Genomic DNA, 19,232 nt, shown 5'->3' with positions numbered 1-19,232 from the left:
CTCCTTTCCTATTTGGATATATCCTCTGGAGGAAAAAAGAAACACAAGGGCAGATGTGGGGCGGGGGGGTGTAGGAGGAGGACTGAGAAGAGAGAGAGCTAAGTAACTAAGTAGAAAAATCAACGCACAAACTAAAATAAAAAAAAAAAAGTTATTTCCAAACCTATGCATATCTAAGACTCTGAATCGATTCTGTATAAAAACTGAACATTATCAACCTAAAAAAACTTTTTCCTTCCTTTCAAGGCAAAACCCTACTACTGCACCAATATTTAGAACACTTCTCTAATCTGTCACACATCACTAAACTGTGAGACTCTTAAACATATGTTCCCATTTGTCTGTAACAGTTCTAGGTGATAGAATACCCTTTCACTCTTAAGTATCCCAGTTTGGACAAGAAATTGTATGGTCATACTAATCTTAGAGTCCCTTCCCAATTCCCTCAGATATTTATTGGTAAAATATCTGATCATTTGGTTAAACACTCAAAAACTTTTAAAAATTCTTCATGTATTATGAATGGCTTATCACATGTTCAATTATACATTTTTAAAAAACTCAAATTTTATTGGTTATCAGTATTTAGATGATATTTAAAGATCTGTAACTTAATTACAAGCTGTCTTCAGATCTATTTTATTCATCTGCTCTGACATAAAATAAACGTTTAACACCCATTAGCTAAGTGGTTGCTAAAAATAATAAATAAATAGCATACTCAACTGTGAAAGCATTCAGATAAAAAACTGTTTGGCAATAGTATTTGATTTACTGAGCAAAGGGTAAAGTTACTTTTTTTTCCTCTAAATATCAACTGCTTTAGTTTACAGCCTGGCTGTATAGCCAAAACATTTGTCTATAATGTGCATTCTATTTTTGTTCATTTCTCAAAGTCACCAGTATATACCAAATAACTGAGTAAAAATATACATTGAGAAAAAGATGATAAAGTAAATATATGCACCTAAGTCGATCCACTTCTCAAAACCCCCGCTAAACCTATAGAAAAGGCATTAATCTAAAGGAAAGAAAGAACAGTAGAAGAGAAAACAGTGACAATTCTGGAAGTCAAATGAGATGATCAAGGAGCAACTGATGTAAGGAATTCAGGAAAAGACAAATGCTAAAAGCTGGCAGTGCTGGCAAGAAGGTGGGTGGCTAAAATGAGCTGAAGTTATTTAAGAAACAGTTAGATCCCTAGCTCCTTCTCTCGCCAACTACATCTATTTGGACAACTCCCTGTTCCCTGGTCCTAATCCAAGACTGGAAGGTTTATTCTCTGGGGAGTGTAAAACAGTTTTTAGGCTAAGGTACATCACAGATAAAAGATGAAGGATGAAGTACACTGAAATTTGCGAGATTAAGCTAATGTTACATATACTGAAAACAGACATCCCGTTCAACTTCTCTTAAGGGCTTCCACAATGTGCTAGCAATCTAAACTCTGACATCAAGATTCCCTCCCCAAAACTATCACATTCAAGTCACCATACGGTGATTAACAAAACCCAACCCACAAATTAAAAGGTTCCATACAGTTTTAGTTCCCTAAACATGAGCAAACAATTAAGAATCAGACATTTAGGAAAGTCTCTTAAGGCTGAAAAGACTGAAGTGCCTCCTCCTCAAAAAAAAAAAAAAAAAAAAAAAAAAGACAACATTGAAAAAAATTAAACTGTAACTATGAAAGAAGGAAAAAAACTTTTAAAGATACCATTAAGTACCTTGTGACAGAAAACAGAAGTATTAGCGTACATGAAACAAAACTAGAACACTACAAAAAGGACCATTCCCGAAACAAAAAATGAAGATTCACAAATTATAAAGGCAAAAACTTGATGGTAAAGTTGGAGAATAAATGAGAAAATTTCAACAAGTAGAGGAAAAAGGCAAACAGGTAGAAAGTAGGCAAGATAAAGAAAATGATGGCCTGTCCCTGATATCTAACACCTGAATAATAGGAGTTCCAGAAAGCGAGAGCAGAGAAAATAAAGAAGTAAATTTACCAATGAAACAATTCAAGAAATGTTCCCAAAGTTGAGTAATCATAGTTTCAGACTAAAAGGACCTACTGAATACCCAGCTCAATATACAGAACACACCCACACCAAAATATAGTTATCAGAAATATCAAAGCACTAGAGCTGATAAGAAAGAGATTCCACTAACTTTCAGACGAAAAGTCGCTAACATACCCAGGGTAGAGGCATGGCGGAATCAAAATACTCCATACTCAAGTTAGGAAAAAACAGAACAGTTTCAAATTTTTGAACGAAAATGATTTCCAAGCCTGAATTCCATGTACAACCAGACCATGATCATATCAAAGAAAGAACGCTAAATCTTCATAATCCACAGTGTGAAATAATTAAATACCTACATCAGAATCGTAAAAAAGTAGCTATACACACACACGCGCGCGCGTGCACGCACACACATTTTGATTATATATATATATATAAAAAAAAACAAAACTTGAGACATTTAAGTAAATGTCAAAAAATTAATAAAACCCTGAAAGAGTTAATAGTGGTTTCCTCTGGGAAAATGAAAATTAAGAGTGGAGTAGCAAGTATTAGATACTTATATAACTAGTCCAATTCTTTAAGTTATGTGAATGTACAATTTCAATTAAAATTTTAAAAAATTATACCAACAAATTGGTATAAACTCAAAATTGATTCATATCAAAATGGTCAGCAAGTTCACAATTTTTTGTATCTGTCCCTACACCTTTGATTTTCTAGGTAATCTTTGGAAGGATTACCTTGTGCCATTAAACGAGGTGATTTTCTTGGTGATCTCACTGAATTTTCTTCTACTTTGTCCCTCAAATTCCTGTTAGGTAAAATCAGTTCTTCTTCATCAATGGTATCATTGCCACTTTCTTTAACAACTCCTTCGTCCATAATATCGTCAAGACCAACAACTAGAAAAAAACAAAAACAAAAAAAATTACTTCTAAAAAATATTGGGGATGTTTAAGTTCTTAACAGCAGTACAGAAAACACTGTGAGATTTTAATGCAATACTACATAGTCTTCAAAGATCTAGGTTTATTCCTACTGTGTGATATGGTCACTATCAAGCTCCCAATTCGGTATTACAAATTTCTATCTTATGAGGTAGATAGTCAAAGAGATTAGCTATAGTATTTCTTGGTTTGACCTACACTATCACTCTCATTTATCATTTATCATATCATGCACCTTTGTGAGCATAAACAAGTATACCTGAGTACTCAATTGCCCAATTTTGGTTAAAGTGGTACAAAGAGTTTAATATCCTAAAAAGCTTGTGATTCTAGGTTCATGCTAGAACCAAAAGATTCTTGTTCTAACTTTACATAATATATGTGTGAAAGTATTGTGGATATACTTTTCAGTGGTAACACACACACACACAAATAAAAAATACCATGTAAGTTCCCCTTCCCCCAAATGCTAGAGAAAAATGGTAGGTGTTTAATAGAGCTATATAGTTAAATTCCTTTCTTCCTAGTCAAAAAAGAGACAGAATCACTCATTTAATGATATGGGGAGATATGGAAAAGGACTATAAAATATTGAACAAAATATAAACACAAAAACACTATATTTATATTGTCATTGGGTTTATTTCTCTATATAATAAACGTACCTTAACTGGCTGACATATAACAAAACTAAATGTGCAGTCGTATGAAATCTTGTAAAAAGGATGTGATTATTTAGATTAGACCAGAAGGCCCAAATTCAAATCCCTGCTAAAATACTTAAAACTTGCCCATCACTTATCCTACCATATCAGTTTCTTTATCTCTAAAATTAGAGTAACAATACCTGTCCTACCTACCTCACCAGGGCTGTTGTAAGGATGATGTGAGGTGATGTATGAGAAAAACTTTAAAGCACTAAACAAATGTTAGTTATTATCTTCATCCTAGGGGTTAGAAGGAACCTCAAGAAGTTATCTAGTCCTCATCTTTGTAGCCAAGTAGAACTTCATTTAAAAGAGCTCACAACAAGATAGTAGTCTACCCTAAGATTTAAAGAGAACAAAATTCTTTATAAATACACTTTCAAATGGTACAATCTTTTTGAAGAGCAATCTGACAACAAACAGAATCACAAAGCTGCTAATATACTTTAATCAAAAACTTATAAATAGAAGAATGAATTATGAAAAAGATGCAGGCTAGAAAACATACTTTGATCCTTGTTAGTAACACACAAAAAAATGAAATGTGTGTATGTACATTCAGACAAACAGAAAAATCAGCAGAAAACAAAAATTTTAACAGTAATTACTCTATTAAAAAATATATACGTTTTCCCCCTATTTTCTACATTTCCTGTCATATAAATTACTCTAAAAAACAGAATATCTATTTTTTACCCTATTGAAACTGCCCCTAATGGAACTTCCATTCATTCCCCCCATTGTTCAAGCCTGAAACTCTAAAACTACCCTTAGCTTCCCTCTCCTATCCCACATCCAATCAATTAAGTATATCCTGCTAGCTCTATCTACAAAATCTATCACTCATCTGACCATTCACCACTTCCACAGCTAACATTCTATTCCAAATCACCATCATCTCTCATGAAGACTGAAAGTCTCCTAGTGTCCCAATGCCTCTACTGACATCCCAACACATACCCACATCTTATTCTCTGCACAGTTATCACTGTGATCTTTCTCAAATATGTATTTCTTTCATCTCAAAACTATTCATTACATTAAACGAAGCTCTACAGTCTTCACATTCCCAGGTCTCTTACACTAAGGACCCCCAACAATAAAAGCACCTACTTAACTTCTTAGTGCCTCAGATTCTTCTATAAAATGGAGATACCAGTGGTCAGCGGCTTGCTGTGATGACCAAATTAGTATGTGTAAAGGGCTTTGAACAGTAATTGGCATATAGCAAGCCCTATATTAACTGGTAAGTGTTTTGTTTCAGAGTATTCCCACTCATGTACCCCATAACAAAAAATTATGTATTCTTTCTCCTTCTTTTCCTCAACTTCCCCCAGAATAAATTAACCATTAAGAAATGTATCTGAGCTTTCTTCTAATCCACCTATCTGATTAAAGTAATTCACAGTAAAAAATGAATAATCTCAGGCAAATCCTCCCAATTAGGTACAAGTGCTTTAAAGAGTTTAATCCAACTGCGTTTGCTAAGAAAATGAATAGAAAGAAAAGGAGAATCTGGGCTCTTTTCAGGACACTGCCTATTTCACAGGGACTTCCCACATCTCTCCCTCCCAGGGCTGTAAGACAAGCTAAGAGTCAGTATGTGATATTCAGCTCTTAAAGAAATGGAGAGTCCTATGCAATATATCCACTAAAATGGAAACTTTGGGTTACCCACCCCACCCCACCCCCGCCAAAATGCAATGTTCTGAATTGTTTAGGAGGCAAGTACACAGTCAGCCACGCCATGCAGAAAACCAATTATGCTTTTTCTCCTTCCCACATTCCAGAATTAGGTGTCACCATCATTCAAAAATGTTGGCATAAAACCTAGACTCATACTCAGAAACCTCCTTGAGCCTGAATTTAAATTACATTAAAATCCCTCCCATCCCTATCCCCAAATGGCCCTAATTAAATGTCCTGAGCTCCGACGACAGTCAAGTCTATGTTAAGTCCTCCTAACACTAACACTACATTATTTCAAGACTAGTTAATTCTACTCTTTTTTTGTAAGAGGGGATACATGAAATAAAAAGAAAATCATCTGGAGTTAAATTTATTAAATTTCTGAACAACTGGGATTAGTTTAAATCACCTTACTACTACACAAAAAGGAGAACCATTTGACACCCTTTAATTCATGTTGGCAGCACAAAATCCAAACTCTACCCCTAGGACAATCATTTCCTCTATAAAAAAAGTTCCCATTAAGTATCATATTTGAGGGGGAAAAAACTAAAGAACATGATATCTTTGCACAGTCACAAAGGTAAGATATCTAGTTGGTAAGTCTTGTGTTTTGAAATAGAACAAGAACGTACATGGATACAAACTCTTAACCAAGCCCCACAGCTTTCTCCTATAACGCTGCAGACCATCCAGCCTCTAGCTGGCCTCCCTGCAGTTTGAGTTCTTTCTTTCATGGATAATTCACACATTTATTCCAAAAAGACGCTGTGGTAGGTTATACACCATCAAGTTGTATGTTACATGTAATTAACCATCTGGGGGTGAATTTGTCATTTTATACTCCTAATTTGAAAAATGCAAATAAAGTCACTATACCCACACACTTTCTCCTTTTCAATTCCTTCTTTACAATTAACTCTAAAGCATAGATTTACTGAGTCAAAAAAGGAAAATACATTTGTTTTTACTATATTATCTCATCATATGACTTTCCTGAACATTACATACAATTTATAGTGCAAAGAGCTTGGTATTAAGCCTCAGTAAGAACTCACTAGCACTGAGTTTTAGATTTTTCAAAGAAACATGGTCACTAAAAATGCCTGAACACTTCAGATGTGTAAACTATACTGCCTTTTTGTATTTCTTTACTTTTGCCTATTCTCTTCCTACTCAGGTCTTAATGTGTTTTGGTTTCAATAATTTATATGAATTCTTTATGTAATTAATATCTGTATTAGATATTTAATGCAGTTTCCCTTTTTATTTTAGTATTATTTTGTGTCAACCGAGTTGTCTTCAGAATGCTGTCTTCAAGTTACTCCAACACTATTGAATTATCCAATCGTTCTGCCCTAAATTATGTTTACTTTAGCACATTCTAAAGTCTTACTATGTGCACAAATATTTCAACTTTTGCAAACTCAACTTCATACTGTGGGAAAACTGTGATTTCATAAAAAGAGTTTTTTTGTTGTTTTTTAACCAAGTAACTATGAAAGAATGACACTGGATTAAAAAAAGTTAAAGAGTTTCTTCATTGCAAATCTTCAATGTTTTCAATATACTAAGGGGCATGGTATGAGGAAGAGAAACGCATGTGGTATAGTGTAACTTTTCCAAGCTCTATATTCTCTCTCCCCTCCACCTCCTAACACAAAAAATAACCAAAATACTATTTTTTTCAGAGAGTTTTCCCTTTCTTCTTACTCACATTTTCTAATCCACCTCACCTTAAAATATTTTGGTAAAAAATTTCTCCCCCCAAAACATGTAATACATGTGAATGACTAGAAAAAGAAGGTAGAAACACATTACTAAAGTTTTTCTATTAAGTAGTATTATTGGTGTCAATTTTTAAAGTTTTTCTTTTATGAAAGTTGCATTTAGCTGTCTCTAGTTCCATAAAGTTTGTTTTAAAAGACATTAATGCCCAGCACCCACTTCACCTCCACTTCCCCCAATAAATCTGAATTACTTTACTAGGAAAATGTAGGTATTACCACCATTCACTAAAACATTGCTATGATAACTGAATAAACTAATGTAGTTTCTAACAGAGCTTTTTATGCAAACAATAGCACCTTAAATAAATGGTAGCCATTATTAGTATATCCCCACAGATCTTTTCAAATAACTTTTTGTAGCCATAAGTGCCCTTCATCTGACCCCTTCCCAAATAAATAATTTCTTATTGCCAAGATTATACTATCAAGCTAAAATAAAAAATGAGGCAGTAATTATTCCCTAAAAATTTAACATTTTAATTCCATCCTAAAATATTATAAATTATTTACCTTTATTGATATAACTACTATGTGTCACATACTGGCCTGGATTATTCCAGGTACCAATGATATAAAATTATCAAGACAAATGATCTAATTCTTCAGCAAACAATTATCAAAAAATGATGGGGGAAGAAGGTGGGGAAAATTAATGTGAATTAAAATTTACTATCAACCAATTAAATACACTTATTTTAATTATGATTCAAACTGTAAAAAAAATGAGGAAACTGGTTAAAAGTGAAAGGTGACTACATATTTGAAAATATACTTTAAGTGTTTTTGGCAGGATATTATTATTGCAGTTATTTTTAAAAAATAAAAGAGTTCTCATCATTTAGAGATACATGCTGAAATATTTGCAGATGAATTACATAAGTCCTCACTTAACATCGTTCATAGGTACAAAATGACATGTAACAAAACCAGTTTTAAACAACAGACTAATTGATATAAACAAGTTAGGTTCCTATGGCCTCTCACCAATGTAGTATAACAAGATGATGTTGAACAAAACGACATTATTCGAAGACATACTATACAAGATTTCTGGGCTGTGCTTCAAAATAATCTCGGGGGAAGAAGAGGGTAAGCAGATGTGAATGGTGTATAAATGAAATGAGACTATTAACTGTTTAAGCTACATAACAGGTACATGGGGGTTCATTTATTATTCTCACTGCTTTGCTTGATATTTGCCATAAAATACACTTAAAAAACAACTGGCCAGGACAGGTGTGGCTCAGGGAGTTGAGCATCATCCTGCAAATCGAAAGGTCACTAGTTCAATTCCCTGGTCAGGGTACATGCCTAGGTTGCAGGCCAAGTTCCCAGTTGGGGGCATGCGAGAGACAACCAATCGTTTCTCTCCCACATTCATGTTTTTCTCCCTCTCTTTCCTCCTCCCTTCCCCCTCTCTAAAAATAAAGAAAATCTTTAAAAAATTAAATTTTTAAAAAATTTTAAAACACCTGTCCCCATAAAGCTTCAGTTTAATGAGGGTGAAACAAATAAACATATAGCATGTTAGGTAAATCATATAAATAAAAGTAAGGAGTTATAAGGAGTACAGACAGGGAAACAAAGAACAGTTTGTAATTTGGACTAGAATGGTCAAGGAAAGCCAGGGATATTTCTAATGGTTTACTGCACAAGTTTCTAGCCCAGGAGAAAAGTGAAGGCTAATAATCAGGTCTCTCTCTCTTCTTCAAGCTGTGCACAGGAGTAAAGGGTGCCTTTTTCTAATTCCCAAAAATTCCTGTATAAGCTAAAAGGATCCTAGGAATGACACTGCTGAGGTACTTTTTCAGCCAAAGCCTGAACAAGGGAATGGTTTTCTAATTAGAAGGCATTAGAAGGCTAGATCCTCAGGCAGGAGCAGGATGTTAAGAGGAATAAAAGAAAGGCAGATCTATATGGCTAGATTAGCAAAAGGGAGGGAGAGAACAGATAAAATTAGAGAAGTAGCATGGCAAATTGAAGAGTGACTTGTAGGCCAGAAGGAACTTGAGCTTTTTTCCTTTGTGCAAAATGGAAAGTTCCCAGAGCACTGTGAACACAACAAGGGTGGTATGACCCAAACTTTTAAAGGCTCATTCTTGGTACTCGTTTGAGAATACACTGAGAAATCCCAAATGGCAGAAACAGAGAAGCCATTTACAGGCTAATGCAATGATCCAGTAAGAGATGGAATTAGCTAAGACTACAGTGGCAGTGAAGAAGGTTTGAGTTCAAGTAGCCAAGTTCTGAATGTATTCTGAAAATAAAGCCAACAGGATTTTCTGACCAACTGAATATGTAATGTGAAAAAAAGTATATATAAAGAGTGACTGCAAAATGAGAAACTCAAAAGAAGGAGCTGCCCCTTAAGACAGGGAAGAAGATTGTAGGAAAAAATGGTATCAGGGAATGGGGCGGGAGTGGGGGGCACAGGCAGGGAAGTAGGTATCAAGAGTTTCAGTTTTAGACATTAAGCTTAAGATGCCAAACAGACATCCAAAGAAGCAACCCTGGGAGTCTGGAGTTTAGGCTAAGGTAAGGAGACAGATATATGTGCGTGTTTGTTTGGGTATATATACGCGTGTGTGTATTACGATGTTGAATTATAGTTTAAGTTATAAAATTAAATAAATCACCAAAAAAGGGAGTAGAAATAGAGATTTCTATTATAAAATCATGCCTAAAATCTGAACCCTGAGATACTCCAGCATACATCAGGCATAAAAGATGAACAGGAGCATTAAAAGAAATGAAGAAAAAGAAGACAGGAAAATGAAAGAATAACCGAGAGAGTTGTAAACCAAAGTCAAGTAGATAGATCATTTCAAAAGGCAGATCAACTGAATTAAATGCCACTGATAGGTAAAACAAAAGTGAAATGGCCTTTGATACGGTAGCATGATAGTGACTGGTAAGAATGAAATCTGAATTTGCAGGAGATCAGGGACAGAGAACACAGAAATTATTTCCAGGAGTTTTGTTGTACACAGAGCAAAAGGACAGGGCAATACAAAAATACTAATGAATAAACATAAAAGATGGTATGTGGTAACACTGAAATCCAATTGTAAGAATGACAGAATATGTACATTCTTCTTTTCAACAGATTAAGCACAGACAAAACAAAGTTCAAAAAATGAAAATCTAATTCCCTAAATATATAAGTATGTATCTAAGATATAAGGCCTAAAAAATGTACTGAAGGTTTTTGTTTAACTACCATGCAACATTGGTTATGATTTTAAGGAAAATTCTGAAATATACATACCAAATTTTCCATTAGATTAGCTCTGCTGTAATGTTTCTAAAAATAAGCAAACAGGAAAGGCACTTGGCCACCCACTGGTCAATTCTGGAAAACCTACAGTGACCAAGTTAATACTCTTAATACGAGTTTGTGTGTTTAGGGAATATCAGGGTGTACTTAGTTGCTTAAGGACTTACTTCTTGTTTGTTTAAATTTTACTTTTATTCCTTAAATTTTCTTTTTTGGTGGGACAGCACATGGGGAAATCATTATCTCACAGTTCATTTACATAGAACATCAATTAGACTCAGGTGAAAAACTAAATATTAATGTAATCATGTAAACACAACTCAAGGGGATACTAGAACTATTTATTAACAATGAACAGAATACTTTATTCTGACAAAAGGGCTGACTAATCACCATTTAAATTAATGTATACTTTTCATTTGCTATTTCTCTAACTGGAGGGTATCAATTTCATTGACCCAGGATCTTCAAAAGGCTGGCCATACTATTCTAAGGATGTTGCTACTTTTAACGTCACCTACAGAGAGAGGCCTGCCCCAGTCAGCCTGAACCAAATAAACCATGGCCTCTACTGGGAATCAAACAACCAGACATCTATCATCTCACACTTTACTTGTAAGCTCCATGAGGATGGGTACTTTGTCTCAGACAACACCATATCCTCCAGCACTGGAAAGAATATGGCACATGATAGGGGTGCAATAAATATTTGTTTAAATGAACAAACGGTACCAACTACTTTTATGCCAAAGCAAATCATTATACCTCACAAGTGTGGAACCACGAGGTTAAGGTGCTGATACCAAAATACTATTTAGTAAGACTGTTACCATGAAAACAAATAAGTTAAAAAAAAAATGCAACACAGCTCTCTTAAAATATGGATCTTACTATTATTTATTGGTGTCACATATCAAAGAATCAGATCTCAACTTGGCACTTCGTTTTATGACATTGTTTGCTTTCACTCAAATATAAGAGAAAAGCAAGAGACAAGGCTCAAGAAAAAAGTTCTTAGAGGATTACATATTTTTTCTGTAAGTTAGACAAACACTTAATATCCCTAATTTGTAGCAGCCCAGGGAAAGACTTTTAATGGTCTGCACAATATTAAACAAAATGTAAAACTCCTAGAGGGTAGGAAAATGTAAAACTCCTTGAGAGACATTTTACATTCTGAGATATCCCTATTTTCTAGAAGAGCAGCTGAAACATACGGTGCTGTGTTAAAAACAGCCTGAATTTAAAAAAAAAAAATACATGAATATACACAAAAATTTCATGGTTCCCACGTTCTACCTCATGAGATTAGAACAGCTGCATTAAACTACACTCTAAGCAAAAAGTTACCCTTAATAAGCAAAAGACACAGAATAAAACACCTCTACTCCACAGCAGTGTTGACTGACTCCTTACAGAACTCAAAGTAAGAATGCTAATAGTTTAGAAAACAAGAGATTAGAAGGAAGCATCCCAACATGGAGCAAACAAACAACAAAAAAGCTACTCAGAAAAATACATTTTTCAGGGTATGTGCATAGCAACCAGACTCTTTAAGGCTACAACTGATAGTCTCTATCTAAAAGAAACTTTCATCAAGTGTATTTAAAAAAATTAAAGACGTAACTTCCCATTTACAATAGTACCAAAAATAATAAAATACCAAGGAGGTTAAAGATTGGTACACTAAGACTCTAAGACACTGATGAAAGAAACAGAAGACGCACACAAAAAAGGAAAAATATTCCATGCTCATGGATTGGAAGAATTATATTGTATGATCATTTTAACAATATACAAACATACAAAGCAATCTACATAGTCAATGCAATCCCTGTGGTATTGGCCAAAATTCCAATGGCATTTCTAACAGAAATAAAAATCTTAAAATTTATATGGAATTACAAAAGACACCCCCCACCAGCAAAAAGCAAAGCAATCTTGAGAAAGAAGAGCAAAGCTAGAGGCAGCCCATATCCCGATTTCTAACTATATAATAAAGCTATAATAATCAAAACAGTACACACTGGCAAAAAAAAAAAAAAGACACAGAGGATGAATGGAACAGAATAGCAAGTCCAGAAATAAACCCTATTTATGACAAAAGCCAAGAATATACAATGAAGAAAGGACAGGCTCTGCAACAAATGATGCTGGGAAAACTGGAAAGCTACATACAAAAGACTGAAACTGAACCACTTACCATACACTATACAAAAAAAAAAAAAAAAAAAATCACCTCAGAAGAGATTAAAGGCTTGAACATAAAACACAAAACTATAAAACTCTTATAAGAAAACAGGGTAGGCTGCTTAACATCACTCTTCAGCAATCATTTTTTGGATTTGGCAACAAAAGCAAAAATAAACAAATGTGACTACATGAAATCAAAAGGCTGCTGTACAGCAAAAGAAGACATTCACAAAATAGATCATATATCTGATAAGGGATTCATATACAAAATGTATAAAGAACTAACACAAGGACAAAAAAAATTTTTTTAAATGGGCAGAAGAACAGAATACGCATTTCTCCAAAGATGACATATACATGACCAAGAAATACACAGAAAGGTGCTCTACATCACTAATCATCAGGGAAATGCAAATCAAAACCGCACCGAGGTAGTACCTCACACCTGTTAGAATGGCTATCGCCAAAAGAGATAAGAGTTAACAAGTGTTAGTGAAGATGTGGAGAAAAAGAAATCCTTGTGCTACTGGTAATAATGCAAACTGGTGCAGCCACTGTTGAAAGCAATATGAAAGTTTCTCAAAATATTAAAAAATGGAATTGCCACATAGCTAGCTAATCTCACACCTGGGTATATACCCAAAGTAAATGCAAAGAGCATACTGAAGAGATACCTGCATTGCCATGTTCACTGCAGTATTATTCACAATAGCCAAGATATGGAAACAACTCAAGTGGCCATCAACAGAGGAAGGAATACACAATGGAATATTATTTAGCCATGAGAAAGAAAGAAATCCTGCCATTTGGGATAACAGGGATAGACCTTGAGGGCATTATGCTAAGTAAGATAAGCCAGACAGAAATGACAAGCACTGCATGGCATCACTTTCATGTGGAATCTTAAAAAAAAAAAAAAAAGTCAAACTTAAAGAAACAAAGGATAAAAAAGTGACTGCCAGGGACTTTGGGGGGGTGGGGGGCGCGCGTGCGGGTAGAAGAAAATAGTGAGGTTAAGGTTGATAAAAGAGTATAGCCTTTGGCTATAACTTAAGGTCTGAGAACATAATGTAAAACATGGTGACTACTGTTAACACCACTATGATGTACAACTGAGATGGCTAGAACAATAGAACTTAACGTTCTCACACATATAAAACAATATAAATATGAGGTGATGGGAATATTAACTAACTAGATGGGGGAATCCTTTTACAACGCATATGTAATCAAATCACCATAATGTATACTTTAAATATCTTACCAATTTATATGCAAATTATACCCTAATAAAGGTGAAATTTTTAAAAAAGATATAACCTTGATAGAAGAAAAGTGTCAACTCGGTAATAAATTTAGAACATAAGAATTATTAGAACCTGGAACACAGGGAAGAGAATTCTAATAAACTTAAATATACCTAGGTAAGGGTCCTAATTTAATAAGAAGTGAATTAATACTATATGCATTTAGTCTTGAAGCAAATGCATATATAGAAAAATATATCTTGTTTCATTCCAAAATTTAGGTTTAGGAGTCAGTAAATACTTTGTTATCTTCAATATAAGTCTCTGTTCTGTGGGCCCTTAAGCATTTTAGACTGAGCAGGTTTATTACCAGCTTTATTCAGTTAAGATTCTAATTCTAGAGCCCTTCCTAAGGAAAATGAATAGCAGCCCTCAGAGAAAAACTAATAAGCCTTATTTTCTGTTCAGGTGTTACATTAACACACCTTCAAAAGCACCCACCCCCTTACTTTTATTTCACACATTTCTAATAATCTCAATGTCCTGGCCTATCAATTAAATGGATGGAATATACTAGATGTTTAAGAAAGATACACTAATAAGTCCAAAGACATTTTACAGGAGGTCTTTGAATAAAGTTCAACGTCATTTCATTATAAAACATTAAGAACTTAATCCTTTTTTTTATATCAATCAGTCTATGGTAAAACTGGTTTCCTTAGACATAATTTCTCTTAAAAGTCTCAGAACCTATCAGTGACATTAAGTAAGGACTCATTGCATTTTAAAAATCCATGAACCCATTATGGCACCCTAAAAAAGAAAAAGCCAAAAAAATAATTTGCCACCTCTAGAATTGGATGTGATCATTTCATCCATTCCTTACACTGGAAATTAGTAATCAAATGTCAATCCTTTACCTTTAATCTCCCTCTTCAGTAGGCACTGTACTCGAGAGTAACCAGGTAATGAGGGAAAATGTTTCTTTTCCAGAAGAATGCCAACAAATAAATGTAAAAGAATTAGAAAAATCATCACTTTGCTACAACTGATTCCAACAAGTATTATCAATGAGTGTATAAAACCATTAGAGGAAAGACTAAAGGACTAAATATTTTCATGTTTCCAAAGTATACACCCCTATAGAGTATTTGATATTTCAAGTATTTAGGAAGAAGAGTTTTTTGTCTGTTGTCACCTTAACCCTGTGATAGAATTTAACATCAAAACCAAACATTGTAACACCTCTAATGTGACATAATATTGACTACACAACATCACTGATGAAGATTTCTGGCAAATATATGTTTAACCTGAACCTAATCAAGCTTTTAAACCTTAGCTCCCAATGTCGAAGAAATAAAAGGAATAGAAGTACAGCCAAATGACATCACAAAGAAACAATATTAAAAATCCAAAACCTGGGCCCTGACCCGTGCGGCTCAGCTGGCTGGGCACTGTCCCACAAAATGTCACCAGTTCAATTCCTGGTCAGGGCACATGCTTAGGTTGCGGGTTTAGTACCCTGGTCAAGGCACACGTATGAGAGACAACCAATCAATATTTCTCTCCCACATCAATGTTTCTCTCTCTGTCTCACTCCCTTCCTCTCTCTATAAATATAAATTTAAATAAATAAGATTTTTTTAAATCCAAAACTGGGACATTCCTAAGGGCTATCCGATTTTACCTCTTCAGAAAGTTGGTAACACTGCAAAAGGGTATGAGAGGCTTCAGAAATATAACTAATACTAGGCTCTTGATTGTACCTTGAACAAACCAAATAAAAATAGTATTTTGGGGACAAATGACAAATTTGAATATGAACATATTAAATTTTAGATCATTTTTTAGGTGTGGTTACGGTTTTCTTATGTAGAAATCCTATTTTTGAGATGCATGATGAAATTTAATTAAAAGGAAGAATTGGATGTATAAACTGGTAAGTTGATAAATGGACACAGCAAATATAGCAAAACATTAATAGTTGAATCTTGGTGATGGATTAACATGTCTATTCTTTCAGTATGTTCTAAATTTTCAAACTACAAAGTTAAATTTTTAGAAAAAAAAGCCCCAGCCAGTGTGGTTCAGTTGGATGGACCATCATCCAATACACCCAAAGTTGTGGGTTCAATGGGATCCCGGTCAGGGCACATACCCAGGTTGCAGGTTTGAGCCCCAGTCAAGGCAGGTATGGGTGGCAACTGATTGATGTTTCTCTCTCTCCCTCCCCCTTTCTCTTTCTAAAATCAACAAATATATTTTTTTAAATTTAGGAGAAAAGAAATGTTCAAGATAAAATATATCTTTAAGCCCTAGTTGGTGTAGCTCAGTGGATTGAGTGCCAGCCTGAGAGCAAGAGGATCGCTGGTTGATTCCCAGTCAGGGCACACGACTGGGTTGCAGGCCAGGTCCCCAGTAGGGGGCACTCAAAAGGCAACCACACAACCACACATTAATGTTTCTCTCCCTCTTTCTCCCTCTCTTCCCCTCTCTCTAGAAATAAAATCTTTAAAAAAAAAAAAAACATACATACATACACACATATATATATCCTTATTCACGTATCTGAATAGCATATGTAACTTACAATCTACTTTGTTCCAAAACACATTTAAAATGACTTTTAAAAAGATGTATAAGGTAATATTTGCAAAAGAAAAAGCAGAAGAAAAATATGGGTAAGAAACTAGTAAGATGAAGTCAAAGATGATGTTAGTACACATAATGAATTACAAATATTTACATTTTATTAGAAATTCCAATTTTAAGAAGTTTTAAAAGTCAAAATTTGTCAGGTATTTAGCAAAACTTGTCAGGGAAAAAATATGAAAATATGGTCAGTATACATTTGAAAAGGTACTTCCTCTAAATAAAATACTTTACCATTTCAACAACACCCTTATATAGCAGCTTTTATTAGACTTTAATATTAACTAAGCAGGGGGTCCTCCTAAAGAAGTGTACATAACTAAAGGAATGCATACAACATCAATTTGTGTCCAGGAAGAAAGCATTAAGTATATTAACTGTTATCTGAACAAAAAAAAACCCAAAAATGAAATTCAACTTTACCAATATGAAATCAGACTGACATTAGTATCCTTGTTGGATACTCCTTTAGATAAAATGCCAGTCACAATTTATCATACAATAAGACTCAGAATTCCACAGCAAGAAGGCGTTGACACCTTTATTGCATTTCTTTGCCTTCAATATTTTGCACTGCTACAGGATGTCATCAGAGAGTTCTTTTTATACTGGAAAAAAAAACTTTATAAACAGTAGTGTTTACAATCACTGTGATGAAATGGGAACTATTAAAACCTTTATATCACATAGAGGTTCTCCATTAATTCACAGAAAAGATCTTAAGAACTGTTATACTTAAGGGTGAGTGATATATTTTTTTAATAAAACAAGAATTTTGTGAATGAAGCACTGCCCTTATAAGCAGCTATGATATGTCATAATGAAAAATAAGCACCCTAATCTGTCCCTTCTACATAAAGGTGACATTTTAGTAATAAGAAAATAATTACTTTTCTAAAATAAATTTGGGCTAAGAAAACTGATGTTTAGAAATGTTTCCATCATTCTGTGGTTTGTGACTAATAATGAAATGTGGCACCTATAAAAACTCTTACTGGACACTTTAAAATTTGTCCAAATATAAAGATTCAGTGAGTTTTGGGCTCAGATGATGTGTATTTTAAAATATAACAACTTCCTATTAGTTTAAAAAACAACAGACACACTGAAGGTGGCAGGTATGTTCCAATTTAGCTGCAAATAACATGCTATCATATACGTGATAGGAACAAAAAAACTAGAACTGTAACTTGTTAGTAAAGGCTACAGTGAATTTCTTCCATTTGAATACATGTGTCGTTCTTTCACCTACACAGTCATTAAAAATCAAGTATCAAATTCAACTTAGAACCAGATGTATAAAAGACTGTATCAGAATGACAAGACGGTAATTTAAAAAGTATGTTCAATAATACTGTACTCTAAAAAAGTTTTTGTATAATTGATAATTTTAATAATTTTTAAAGTGTAAATGTCACCCACTTAAGTTTTCTATTGATCATTTTAAAATACCTACTGTACATGTTGCAATGGACATTAAGATATTAGCACAGTAAGACAAACATAAAAAAAATAGAAGTATTGATAAGCACTCAAAAAGGTCTTACTGATAAATATGTATAATCAAAAGTGTGGATACCATTACCTTAGTGAAATGAAGCCTCAGATACACATACAGCAATTCTGACACCTACCCCACTCCTTCAGGGTGAAGCAATACAAGAATCCAATCTCCCTCTTAAGTTTTTTTTGATCATGATTGCAGATGATTATGATTGATGCACAGAGACTGAATATAAGTAGATGATCATGATTGATGAAAAGAGACCTAAATATGCAAAATGAGACCCAGGCCAAGTTCCATTAGTTAGGGATAAAAAAATATACATGTAACATAGAAAAATCTTTGACAAGTGAAAGCAAAATCAGCACTGAAAACAAGCCAAGTATTCAAACGTCATGGGATGCCTCTGAGCTGAGGTCAGCTTACCAAGTAAAATGTCCTGATCTTAACTTCCTCACCGAGTAAACTACAAAGGCTACACTTGACATGGTTAACTGTTGCCCAATATCCATTCACCCATTATTCCTCAATTCACTAAAATTCCTCTTTTTCAACTGGACACATGGTCATCCAAAATAAAGACTACTACACTTTTCAACCTACCTTACTGTTAGATGTAGTATATTTGATAAGGAGTTAATCTCCAAAATCTATAAAGAACTTACAAAAACTCAACATTAAAAAAAAATTTAAAAATGTGCAAGGGATCTGAATGGATACTTGTCCAAAGAGGACATACTGATGCCAAAAGACATACAAAAAGATGCTCAACATCACTAATCATCAGAGAAATGCAAGTTAAAACCGCAAGATATCCTCTCACACCTGTCAGAATGGCTATCATCAATAAATCAGCATAAAAGTGCTGGCAAGGATGTGGAGAAAGGGGGACCCTTTCGCACTGTTGGTGGGAACGCAGATTGGTGCAGCCACTGTGGAAAGCAGTATGGATGTACCTCAGAAAATTAAAAATGGATCTGTCCTTTGACTCAGCGATCCCACTTCTGGGAATATATCAGAAGGAACCCAAAACATTAATTCAAAAGAACATAAGCACCCATATGTTCATTACAGCGTATTTCCAGTCATCAAGGTATGGAAGCAGCCCAAGTGTCTATCAGTAGGTGAGTGGATAAAACAGCCATGGGACATTTACACAATGGAACACTACTCGGCCATAAAAAAGAAAAAAA

The 19,232-nt window shown here is 34.2% G+C and overlaps 1 protein-coding gene across 4 annotated transcripts in view; it reads right to left on the bottom strand.

Annotated features, from left to right (window-relative positions):
* Nucleotides 1-19,232, bottom strand: part of PHF3 (PHD finger protein 3) — an 82,792-nt gene that overhangs the window by 44,854 nt on the left and 18,706 nt on the right. For 3 of the 4 annotated variants that reach the window (XM_054569545.1, XM_054569546.1, XM_054569547.1), the window contains one exon: nucleotides 2,771-2,932. The exons of the other annotated variant lie outside the window; for it this stretch is intronic. In XM_054569545.1, the coding sequence (XP_054425520.1) occupies nucleotides 2,771-2,932 (162 nt within the window). The remainder of the gene's footprint in view (nucleotides 1-2,770; nucleotides 2,933-19,232) is intronic. 4 annotated transcript variants of the gene reach the window in all.

This window comes from Pteronotus mesoamericanus, unplaced genomic scaffold (assembly GCF_021234165.1).
Source record: "Pteronotus mesoamericanus isolate MK-2021 breed Mesoamerican mustached bat unplaced genomic scaffold, CSHL_Meso_final contig_20, whole genome shotgun sequence".
Classification (NCBI taxonomy): Eukaryota; Metazoa; Chordata; class Mammalia; order Chiroptera; family Mormoopidae; genus Pteronotus; species Pteronotus mesoamericanus.
This window is presented reverse-complemented; position numbering and strand designations above follow the sequence as displayed.